This window comes from Muscardinus avellanarius (assembly GCF_963383645.1).
Source record: "Muscardinus avellanarius genome assembly, chromosome: 16".
In the NCBI taxonomy this organism is placed as follows: Eukaryota; Metazoa; Chordata; class Mammalia; order Rodentia; family Gliridae; genus Muscardinus; species Muscardinus avellanarius.
The window spans coordinates 19,781,143-19,793,584 of record NC_137802.1 but is presented as its reverse complement, the minus strand read 5'-3'; the positions used below and the strand labels follow the sequence as shown (position 1 = coordinate 19,793,584).

The 12,442-nt window shown below is 43.0% G+C and overlaps 1 protein-coding gene across 2 annotated transcripts in view; it reads right to left on the bottom strand.

Moving 5' to 3' along the window:
- ANKFY1 (ankyrin repeat and FYVE domain containing 1) overlaps window positions 1-12,224 on the bottom strand; it is a gene marked incomplete at its 3' end in the record, with an annotated part of 82,467 nt that extends 70,243 nt beyond the window's left edge. For both annotated transcript variants that reach the window (XM_080713276.1, XM_080713277.1), the window contains exons 1-2: window positions 12,037-12,224; window positions 1,619-1,737 (exon numbers count right to left, since the gene is read on the bottom strand). In XM_080713276.1, coding sequence (XP_080569402.1) covers window positions 1,619-1,737; window positions 12,037-12,200 — 283 coding nt within the window. In that variant the 5' untranslated portion in view covers window positions 12,201-12,224. The remainder of the gene's footprint in view (window positions 1-1,618; window positions 1,738-12,036) is intronic.
- Window positions 12,225-12,442: the final 218 nt, after the last annotated feature.

The window sequence follows — 12,442 nt, the reverse complement described above, 5'->3', positions numbered from 1 at the left end:
CTCAGCAAGTAGTGAGACCCTGTTTAAAAATAAAAATAAGAAAGAGCTAGGGGTGTATCTTAGAGGTAGAATGCCCTGAGGCTCAATTCCTAGTACTAGGTTCAGACAAAAAAGTAGAATGTCCCTGGGATCAATCCTTAGCAACACCACAAAAGGAAAAAGAAAAAGAAAAGGTGCTAGAGACTACTGCCAGCTATTACTGTAGTTGCCTAAAACCCATTTTCTTTGAAGTGAATCACTCCTGAAAGCAGACCTTACAATGTTAGAAGAGGATCAATACATACTCGTTCTTTATAAAAGGAGGAGAATCCAGAGATTTTATCTGTCTGTACGTTTTGGTTTTGCAATGCAGGGACCAAACCCAGGGCCTCAAGAATGACAGGCAAATGCTACACCAGTGATCCACACCCTCAACTTTCCAGGACTTCCTTTTTTGTGTTTTTATTTTTGTGTGGTACTGGGGATTGAATTCAGGGGCATTCTACCTCTGAGTTACATCTCACTAAGTAGCTGAGGATATCAGCAACTTAGTGAGACCCTGTTTCAGAATTTAAAAAATAGGGCTGAGAGCACAGCTTGGAGGTAGAACACATGTGGGTTTAATCCCCAGTATCACACACACACACAAAAAAAATCAACAATAATAGTTTTTTTAACCAGGTGTAGTGGTGTATGCTTGAAATCCCAGCATTTGGGAGGCTGAGACAGGAGGATCCAGGCTCGTGGCCAGTCTCAGCTACTTAGTGAGGCCCTCAGCAACTTAGTGAGACCCAGTTTCGACCCAGTTTCAAAATAAACAATAAAAAGTTGGGCTGGGGGTATAGCTCGGAGACAGAATGTCCCTGGGTTCAATCCCTAGCACCACAAATAAAAAAATTAAAAATTAAAAAAATAAATCAGTTTTTTTTTTTTTGTGTGTGTGTGTGTGTGTGTGTGTGTGCGCGCGCGCTAGGGGTGGAACTCAGGGGCATTCTATCTAAGAGCTACAACCCCAACCCCAGCCCCTTTTTTTTTCCCTCTTTGTGGTACTGGGGATGGAACCCAAGGGCATTCTACCTCCCAGCTCTACCCCCAGACCTATTTTATTCTTTATTTTGAAATAGGGTCTAAGTTGCAGAAAGCCTCACAAATTGCTGAGACTGGTGGCAACCTGCGATCCCGCTCTCTAAGCCTGAAAAATACGAGGATTACAAGTATATACCACCACGCTTGGTTTTTACTTCTTATTTTGAAACAGGGTCTCAACTAAGATGCGGAGGGCCAAACTAGCTGAGGCTGTCCTCTAACCTGTGATCTTCCTGTCTTAGACTCCCAAGTACCGGGACTATAAGAGTGGACCACCATGTTGGGTAGGATAAAAGTATTTTACTTTCTTTCTGTGTGTGTGTGTGGGGGGGGGGGGTCTGGGGATGGAACCCAGGGGCATTCTACCTCCGAACACCTCAGCTGAGGCTGTCTGCAAACCACGATCCTCAGGTCTCAGCCTCCTGAATGCTGGGATTACAAATATGTGCCACCATGCCTGGCTTAGTATTTTACTTTCAAAACGACACATCAGAACTTTTGGTCAAGCACTCTTGTGCTGTTACATCTGTATCCATGATAGAGCAGCGCTCACCTGACAGATCCAGTTCTTCAGTGGAAGACAAGTTGGCTAGACTCCAGCTGTCACTTCTGGCTGCCAGGACAAACTTGTGAGCACTGATGTGCCTACCCCCAACCTTTATCTTCAGATCACTGATAAATAAAAATATTCACAAATATTTTAAAAGTCACTGTAATTAGATATAGCTAAGATTCACAGCTGATAACATGAATGCTGAATGAGAAACTTGCATCTACTAAAAAGGCATCTACCTCGAAGCTATACCCCCATCCTATTTTAATCATTGTCTGTTTGGGTTTTTTTGTGGTACTGGGGATGGAACCCAGGGGCATTCTACCTCCAAACGACACCCTCAGCCCTATTTTTTTTTTTTTTTAAACAGGGTCTCACTGAGTTGCAAAGGGCCTCACTAACTAGCTGAAGCTGTCTGTGAACCACAATCCTCCGGTCTCAGCCTCCCAAATGCTGGGATTACATGTGCGAACCATCATGGCCAGCTTTTATTGTTTATTTATTTACTTCTTTATTTTTTTTGTGGTACTGGGTTTGGAAACCAGGTGCTTTAGTACTCTGGGCTATACTCCCAGACCTATTTTATATTTTATTTGGAAACAGGGTCCTACTAAGTTGCTGAGAACCTTACAAAGTAGGTGAGGCTGGCTTCAAACCTGTTTAATCCTCCTGTCTCAGCCTTACAAGCACTGGGATTACAAGCATGCGCCACCATGCCCAGCCTCTATTGTTTGTTTGTTTGTTTGTTGCAGTACCAGGGATGGAACCCAGGGGCACTGTACCTCCAAGCTACACCCCTAGCTCTAGTTATTAGTCTAGTTTTTGAAACAGGGTCTCACTGAGTTGTAAAGGGCCTCGCCAAATAGCTGAGGCTGTCTGAGAACCGCAATCCTCTGGTCTCCGATCTCCACCTCCCAAATGCTGGGATTACAAGTGTGCGCCACCACGCTCGGCTATTATTTATTTCGAAACAGCATCTCACTAAATTGCAGAGGGCCTCCCGTTGCTGAGTGTGACCATGAATCTGCGATCATCCTGTCCCAGTCTTGCAAGTACTGGGATTATAACTGTGAGCTACTACACCTGGCACTAAATTCTTCTTCTTTTTTTTTTTTTTGGGTTGGTACTGGGGTTCCTGGAAGCCCTTCTATCTCCGGGCTACACTCCCAGACCTATTTTATACTTTTTATTTGGAAACAGGGTCTCTTAAGCCAGCGTGGCTGACTTTAAACCTGCGCGATCCTCCTGTCTCCGCCTCCCAAGCACGGGGATTACAAGCATGTGCCACCACGCCCAGCCACCTGGCACTAAATTCTAATGAGCCAATTTAAGTATGCTGCTGGAAATGTTTCCTGTTACATCTAGCCTACATGGTATACTGTGCTTTTAAATATATCTCCTAATAAGAATCTTATGGTTTTTTGGGGGGTTTGTTTGTTTGTTTGCAGGTCTGGGGATGGAATCCAGAGGCATTCAACCTCTGAGCTATACCCCCAGCCCTAATTTTTATTATTTTGAAACAGGGTCTCAATAAGTTGCAAAAGGGCCTCCCTAGGTAGCTGAGGCTGCCCTCAAACCACAATCATCTGGTGTCAGCCTCCCGAATGCTGGGATTACAAGCATGCACCACCACGCCAGGCTCTCTTATGGTTTTGAACCTAAGAACCTATGAACCTTGAAGTTAATTACAATAATAAATAATACTCAAATATAAAGTAAAGGATTTTTTTTTTTTTTTTTTTTTTTGTGGTACTGGGGATGGAACCCAGAGGCTTTCTACCTCTGGGCTAAACTCCCAGATCCATTTTCTATTTTATTTGGAAACAGGGTCTCACTAAGTTGCTGAGAGCCTCACTAAGTAGCTGAGGCTGGCTTCGAACCTGTGCAATCCTCCTGTCTCAGCCTCCCAAGCACAGGGATTGCAAGCGTGCGCCACCACGCCCGGCAAGTAGAGGAAATTTTATGCAGGATGAATCAAGAGAAACCACCAAGGAAAGAAAGGTATGAAGTTTAAGACCAGTAATGACAGCTGAGACTGTGGTGCTGCCATGCTCTGTATCAATCTACAGGCAGGTGAAACAGAAAAACTAAACAAACAAGCTTTGACAAAGGAGCCAAGAGGAGGAAGCTCGCCACCTGGACTATTTTCACCAGAAACATCTAGAATCAAACTGGGCACTTATTATTCAACCATTTATTAACAAAGGAAGTGGAAGTCATTGCTGTAATCCCAGTAACTTGGGAGGCTGAGACAGGAGGATTGCAAGTTTGTGAGACCCTTTGCAACCTAGTGAGACCAAATTTCAAAATAAAAAATGAAGCCAGGTGTGGTGGTGCACACTTGTAATCCCAGGACTTGGGAGGCTCAGACAGAAGGGTTGCAGGTTTTCAGCCAGACTCAGCTTCTGAAGTGAGGTCCTTCACAACTTAGCAAGACCCTGATTGAAAATTAGAAATAAAAAATACAGCTGGGGTACAGCTAAGAAGTAGAATGCCCCTGGATTCAATCCCCAGTAGCAACATACAAACAGTTTCCATATTTATGCCCTAATATTATACAAAAAAAACAGCCAGGCGTGGTGGCACACACTTGTAATCCCAGCATTTGGGAGACTGAGACCGGAGGATCGCGGTTCACGGACAGCCTCAGCTACTTAATGAGGTCCTTTGCAACTCAGTGAGACCCTGTTTCAAAATAGAGAATAAAAAATAGGGCTGGGGGTGTAGAACAGGGGTAGAATGTCCCTGAGTTCCATCCTCAGTACAACAACAACAACAAAAAAAAAGAATTAAATTCTAGCCAGGTACAGCCAGGTGTGGTGGCTCACGCTTATAATCCCAGCATTTGGAAGGCTGAGAAAGGAGGATTACAGTTCCTGGACAGCCTCAGCTACCTAGTGAGGCCCTTTCAATCCAGTGAGATGCTGTTTCAAACAAACAAACAAAAAAAAGGGCTGGGGGTGCAGCTCAGAGTTAGAATGTCCCTGCATTCCATCCCCAGTACCAAAAAAAAAAAAAAAAAGGAAGAGAAAAAAGACCCTGTTTCAAAATAAAAAATAAAAAGGGCCATACATGGTGGCACATGCTTATAATCCCAATACTTGGGAGGCAGATAAAGGAGGATCACAGGTTCATAGCTAGCCTCAGCTACTTAGTGAAGCCCTCTGGAACTAGGACCCTATTTTCAAAATAAAGAATAAAAAATAGGGCTGGAGGTGTACTTCAGAGGTAGAATACCCCTGGGCTCAATCCCTAGTACCAAATAACAGAAAGAAATCCTACCTACTATTCATGAATGTCAGGCCAGTTTTTTTTTTTTTTTCTCTTTTATAGTCTGATATACACTAAAGGGAAATAAAGATAATGACTTCATTAATCGTTTTTCTGTGTATGTTGGGGGAGAGGGGTGCTGGGGATTAAACCCAGGGACATTCTACCTCTGGGCTATATCCCTAGACATATTTTATGTTTTGTTTTGAAACAAGGTCTAAGTTGCTGAGGCTAGCCTCGATTCTGTGATCCTCCTGTCTCAACCTCCCAAGTACTGAGATTACAGGCACATGCCACTACACCCAGCTTCATTTCTTTCTTTTTTTTTTTTTTTTATGGTGGTACTGGGGTTCCTGGAAACCCTTCTACCTCCAGGCTACACTCCCAGACCTATTTTATACTTTTTTATTTGGAAACAGGAAGGTCTGTTAAGCCAGCATGGCTGACTTCGAACCTGCACGATCCTCCTGTCTCTGCCTCCCGAGGGCGGGGATTACAAGCGTGCACCCCCACACCCAGCCCAGCTTCATTTCTAATAATTTTCTGTGTGTGTGGTGCTAGGAAGTGAACCCAAGGACAGCCTACTACTGAGCTAAACCCCCAGTCCTTTTTATTTTTTGTTTGGAAACAGGGTCTTACTATGTTCCTGAGACTATCCTCAAACCAGTTCTCCAATAACAGCCTACCACGTACCAGGATTATAGGTGTGGGCCACAATGCTGGGCCTTATCATCATTTTTAAAAACATTAGAGCCAAGCTGGGCGTGGTGGCGCAAGTTTGTAATCCCAGCAATCAGGAGGCTGAGACTGGAGGATAGTGGTTCGCAGACAACCTCAGCTACTTAGTGAGGCCCTCTGCAACTCAGTGAGACCCTGTTTCAAAATAAAGAATAAAACATAGGGCAGGGGGTGTAGCTCAGAGGTCAAATACCCCTGGGTTCCATCCACAGACCGAAAAAAAAAAAAAAAAAATTAGAGATTAGAGCCAGGCGTGGTGGTATATACCTGTGATTTCAGTACTTGGGAGGCTGAGACAAGAGGATAGTGGTATGCAGCCAACCTCAGTCAGCTATCTAGTGAGGCCCTCCACAACTTAGTGAGACCTTGTTTCAAAATAAAGTATAAAAATAGCTGGAACCGGGTGTGTGGATAGCCTCAGAACTTAGTGAGGCCCTTTGCAACTCAGTGAGACACTGCTTCAAAATACAGAATAAAAAATAGGGCTGGGGGTATAGCTTGGAGGTAGAATGCCCCAGGGTTCCAACCCCAGTACCACAAAAAAAAAAAAAGAAAGAAAAGAAAAAGAAAAGAAGGAGTGGAGGAAGTAAAGAAATAGGAAGAAAGCCAAGGCATCGTCTGAAGCTAGGTTTTGGCTAAATTATTTTTTGTGCGAGGGTGGAACTGTGGAATGTTCTACCTCCACACTACATCCATAACCCTATTTCTTTCTTTCCTTTCTTTCCCTTCTCTCCCCTTCCTCCTCCTTCCCTCTCTTCCTTCCTTCTTCCTTCCTTCCTTCCCTCTCTTCCTTCCCTCTCTCCCTCCCTCCCTTCCTTCCTTCCTTTCTTTGGTACCAGGGATGAAACCCCAGTACTGAACAACAACAAAAAAAAAAAAAAAGAAAAAGCTTGGAGGTAGAATGCCTCTGGGTTCAATCCTCAGTAACACACACAGGCACGCATGCACACACACGCACACGCACACACATATTAATTAGAGCTAGGCATGCAGAAAAAATTGGAGAGCCTTGAAATATTTTTAAACTTCATTCCAATCAATTAAAGATTATTTACGAGTCTAAGAATGTAGCTTAGCATGCATAAAGCCCTGAGTTTGATTCACAGCACTACATAGAGAGCATTTCCTTTAAAATATGGGAACCAGGATGCCGTTACTGGGGAGCAGACACAAATGAAGAGTTTCCTAACTGGGAATGATGGCCAACACCTATAATCTCAGTACTTGGGTGGCTGAAATATGAAGATTGCAGTTCAAGACCAGTCTCCGCAACTTAATGAAACCCTGTTTCAAATTAACAAATAATCTTTAAAATGGACTGGGTATGTGGTACAGAGAGTGCCCCTGGATTCAATCTCCAGGACCACAAAAAAAAAAAAAAAAAAAAAAAAACTCTTTTTTTTTTTTGTTTTGCGGCCCTGGGAATGGAACCATTCTACCTTTGAGCTACATCCCTTCGAGCTCTATTTTTATTCTTTATATTGAAACAGGGTCTCACTGAGTTGCAAAGAGCCTCACTAAGTAGCTTGAGGCTATCCTCAAACTGCAATCCCCCTGTCTCAGCCTCCCAAATGCTGGGATTGAAAGCGTGCACCACCAAGCCCACCTGAAGTTTCTTGATAGAGTTTCTCAAACACTTCAACAGAAAAAAACCTGAGGTTGGCTTTTAAAATAATGAATACAGCCGGGCGCGGCGGCGCACGCTTGTAATCCCCGCGCTTGGGAGGCGGAGACAGGAGGACTGAGGTTCACAGCCAGCCTCAGCTACTTAGTGAGCCCCTTGCAACTCAGTGAGACCCTGTTTGAAAATAAAGAATAAAAAATAGGGCTGAAAGTGTCAACTCGGAGGTAGAATGCCCCTGGGTTCCATCCCCAGTACTGAAAAAAAAAAAAAAAATAGGTCTGGGAGTCCAGAGGTAGTAAACCCCTGGGTTCCATCCCTACTACCAGAAAAAGTTAAAAACAGAGCTGGGCATGGTGGTGCATCCTTGTAATCCCAATACTTGGGAGGCTGAGACAGGGAGATCTAGGTGCACAGCGAGCCTCAGCTACTTAGTGAGGCCCTCCACATTGGTGAGACCCTGTTTCAAAATAAAGAATAAAAAATTCAGAGCTGGGAGTGGCATACTCTTGTAATCCAGCATTTAAGAGGCTGAAACAGGAGGATCGCAGTTCACAGACAGCCTCAGCTACTTAACAAGGCCCTTTGCAACTCAGTGAGACCCTGTTTCAAAATAAAGAATAAAAAATCAGGCTGGAGCTGGGTGTGGTGGCGCACACTTGTAATCCCAGCATTTGGGAGGCTGAGACAAAAGGACTGCGGTTCACGGCCACCCTCAGCTACTTAGTGAGGTCCTTTCCAACTCAGAGACCCTGTTTCAAAATAAAGAATAAAAAAAAAAAATAGGGCTGGTGTATATAGCTCAGAGGTAGAATGCCCCTGGGTTCCATCCCCAGTTTAAAAAAAAAAAAAAATCAGGCTGGGGTGTAGCTCAGAGGCCGAATGTCCATGGGTTCCACCCCAGTATCGCAAAAAAAAAAAAAAAAAAAAAAAAAAAATCGAGCAGAGGAAGTAGCTGAGAGGTAGAATGCCCTGGGTTAAATCCCAGCACCACACACACACACACACACACACACACACACACACACAAATTACACACACACACACACACACACACACACACACACAAAAATACACATAGCAGTTTCTTCCTCATTTCACAACATAAAAATCTGGGGGGGGGGTGCACAATAGAATTTTGCTCAGCCATAAGGGAGAACAAAATTATGGCATTTATAATGAAATGTCACACAAAAAAAATCAGATGCTTTTCATAATGTGCAAAATATTAGGGAGAAATGTGTAACAGGAGGAACTCTAGATGAAGAAGGGACCCTATAGAGGAACAATGAAGGTGACATATCTGAGGGGATAAGAGTGAGGATAAGGGAAACTCTTTAAAACACATGATGTACTTAAACATATCAAAGTCAATCAGGAAGCCAAGCATGGGTGAGGGGGGGGTCAGAGATTGGTGGGGGCTAATGTGTGCATGTATATCTCCACAAGTTTTTTTTTATCCCATTGAGATGTATGACTACAATGTACCAATAAAAATTTATTAAAAAAAATAAAAGTTGAGTAGTCATAATCATCTCTCTCATTCATTCCACTACAGGTGGAAAAAAAAAAGTAAAACATATGTCACATTTATATATAATGTTCATAGCAACCTTGTAATAGCCCAAACTAGTGCCAACCCAAATTTGTACCAGTTGATAAATGGTTAAGCAAATTGGAGTATAGCCATATAATAAGTGTTTTGTAGCAATAAAAAGGAATGAGCTGATCATATATGCTATATATTGGATTAGTTACAATATAACTAAGCTGAGTAAATGAAAACAGATGAAAAAATATTCGTATTCTATAATTCCATTTGCATAATCTAGAAAATGCAAACTTATCTATAATGATGGAAAAGAGATTAGCACTTGCCTGGGGATAAGAGTCAGAACTAGAATAGAAGATTACAAAGGGGGTCAGCTAGGAAACCTCTGGGATGGTCAGTATGTCGATGATCTTCATTGCGATTCTGTGCACATGTCAAAATTTATCAAACTACATTTTCACATGTACAGTTTATTAAATGTTAGTTATACCTACCAAAAAAAAATCCGAGGGGGTGGTGTTGGGGCATAGAACCCAGGGGCATTCGACCTCCGAGCTACATCCCCTGCCCTGTTTTTTATTATTTTGAAACAGGGTCTCATCAAGAAGCTGAGGCTGCCAGTGAACCACAATCGTCTGGTCTCATCCTCCTGAATGCTGGGATTATAAGTGTGCGCCACCACACCCAGCTCACAACATAAAAATTTTAAAACCTACATTTCAGTCACTCCTGTTACTCATATACACATAAAAATGCTTGTTAAGTTCTTTAACAAAATGCATGTTATGAGACAAAAGTAGTTCTTTTTGTTGTTGTTTTCCTGTCTTGGTAAAAGATAATCTGCTTTAGAAATTCCTATCCCAATTTCAATTATTCTATCTCAAGGGCTCAATCCTCTATGAAGGCCCCATTCCCTACCTCTTACTAAACTGTAGACAATAACAGATAACAATACAAGTAACTCTTTTTTTTTTTTTTTTTTTTTGCGGTACTGGGGATGGAACTCAGGGGCATTTTACCTTCAAGCTACACCCCCAGGTCTCCCTGAGTTGCAAAGGGCCTACGTAGCTGAGGCTATCCATGAAGCGTGATCCTCCTGTCTCAACTTCCCAAAGGCTGGGATTACAAGAGTGTGCCACTATGCCCAGCCAACCTCATTATTTGTTTATTTGTTTGTTTGTTTATTTATTTGTTTATTTATTTTAGTGGTACTGGGGATGGAACCCAAAGGCATATCTCTAAGCTACACCCCCAGCACTATTTTTTAATTCTTTATTTTGAAACAAGGTCTCATTGAGTTACAAAGGGCCTCACTAAGTAGTTTAGGCTGACTGTGAACCTGATCCTCCTGTCTCAGCCTCCCAAATGCTGGGATTACAAGCGTGCACCACCACGCTCTGCTTTTCAACTTTCTTTAGATAAAAGATAAAAAGTTTTAGGCAGGGAGTTGGTGGCACATGCTTGTAATCTCAGCATTCAGGTGGCTGAGACCGGAGGATCACAGTTCCCGGAGAGCCTCAGCTACTACTTAGTGAGGCCCTCTGCAACTTAGTGAGACCCTGTTTCAAAATAAAGAATAAAAATAGGGCAGGGGGTATAGCTCGGAGGTCAAATGTCCCTGGGTTCCATCCCTAGACCCACAAAAAAATTAAGTTTTAAAAGCTGAGAGACCCACTGGTATTTAACTAAGCAGGTAAAAAAGAATGCAATTAACTTGATAAGTAATTGAGAAGGTAAATGATGGGAGAAGTAAAGGGGAAGAGCCTGGAGAGATGTGTCTATAAGAGAAGTAAGTCTGGCTACCCTGGGCCAGTAGGAAACAAAGCTTTCACTTGACCATGGAAAAAGACAGGAAAAAAATTTGAAACTGACACACATCAAACAGCTTGATGTCACATAGCTAGTAAATGGTTTGGGGTTTTTTGTTGTTGTTTTTTCAGTGCTGGGTTTGAACACAGGCCCCCATGCATGCTAGGCAAGCGCTATAGCATTAAGCTATACCTCTAGCCTATTTTAGGTTTTATTTTTAGCTAGTAGCTCACTAAGTTGTCAAACCTGGCCCTAAACTTTCAATCCTCCTGTCTCATTTTCCTGGGTGGCTGGGATTTCAGGGGTACACCAGAACTCTTAGGGCCAGCTAGGCTTCTAAAATTCCACAACCCAACTTCAACCATCATGCTGTATCACTCACTAGTACTAAGATTCCCTCCTTCTTTTGTGTGGCACTGGGTATTGAACCATGGGCCATTCTAACTCTGAGCTTTTTTATTGATTGATTGATTCATTCATTCATTTATTTTTGTGTGCTGGAGATGGAACCCAGGGGCATTCTATCTCTAAGCTACACCCCCAGCCCAATTTTTTATTCTTTATTTTGAAACAGGGTCTGAGTTGCAAGGGGCCTCACTAAGTAGTAGCTGAGGCTATCTGCAAACCACGATCTTCCTGACTTAGTCTCCTAAATGCTGGGATTACAAGTGTGCGCCACCACGCCTGGCTTTCTTGTTTTATTTTTTATTTTGAAACAGGATCTCACTAGGTTGCTAAGAGTCTAAGTTGCTAAGGATAGTCCTAAACCTCCGATCCTCCTGCTCAGCCTCCCATGTACAGGGATTACAAGTGTGTGCCACCAAGCCCAGCTAAGACCCCCCCTCTTGGGTCATCCCAAGGAAAAAGGACCTTTCTTTTCCCTTCTGGATCCCTGGACATGTAAGCTAATTCCTCCTGCCTTAGTGCTATCACTATAACATCTACACTCTGCTGGAGAAGAGCAGTTAAGACAAAACTTTTGCCTCAAGAAGCTTACATTTATGCTGGGCATGGTGGTGCACGCTTGCAATCTCAGTATTTTGGAGGCCGAGACATGAGGATCACGGGTTGCTGACAGCCTCAGCTACTACTTAGTGAGTCCCTTTGCAATTCAGTTAGACCCTGTTTCAAAATAAAGAATAAGAAATAGAACTGGAGGTATAGCACAGAGGTAGGATGCCCCTGGGTTCCACCCCCAGTACAGAAAGAAGGAAGGAAGGAAGGAAGGAAGGAAGAAAGGAAGAAAGAAAGAAAGACAGCAGGCAGGCAGGCAGGCAGGCTTATATTTTAGGAAATAAAAGCTTGTAATAGATTAGATAGAAATAAGTTTGGCAAAAAAAAAAAAAAATGAACAAGAAGTTATAACGTGGTGTGAAGTGGCCAGGGAATAAAACAGAGGGATTGCTTCTCCCATATCCAGGAGCTCACCTGCACTGCTCCTGCTCGTAGAGGTCTGCCACTATCGTCAGCAAGCGGCTGATGAAGGACTCACTATTGCTTTCCTTGTTTGCCTGAGCAGACAAAAGAGTGCATCTCTTCTCTGTCTCTGCCAATTTCTTCTGTAGCTTGACATATTCTTGTCTGAGAAGCATCAAGTGCTTCTCCAACTTGGCTACTTCCTCTGCAAGGGAAACAAAGAAACAAAGTTATCATGGCAGTGTAAAGCAGAGAGCAGTCATTACTCCATCACCCCACAGATAGGAAGGCTATGAAAATGAGGAGCCGCAGACATTTCTCCTGCTTAGTTATAGTCCTAGAGGATCAAGAATAATTTTGTTAGCCCAGGGTAGTAGCATATGCTAGTAGTCCCAGTACTTGGGAGGCTAAGATAAGA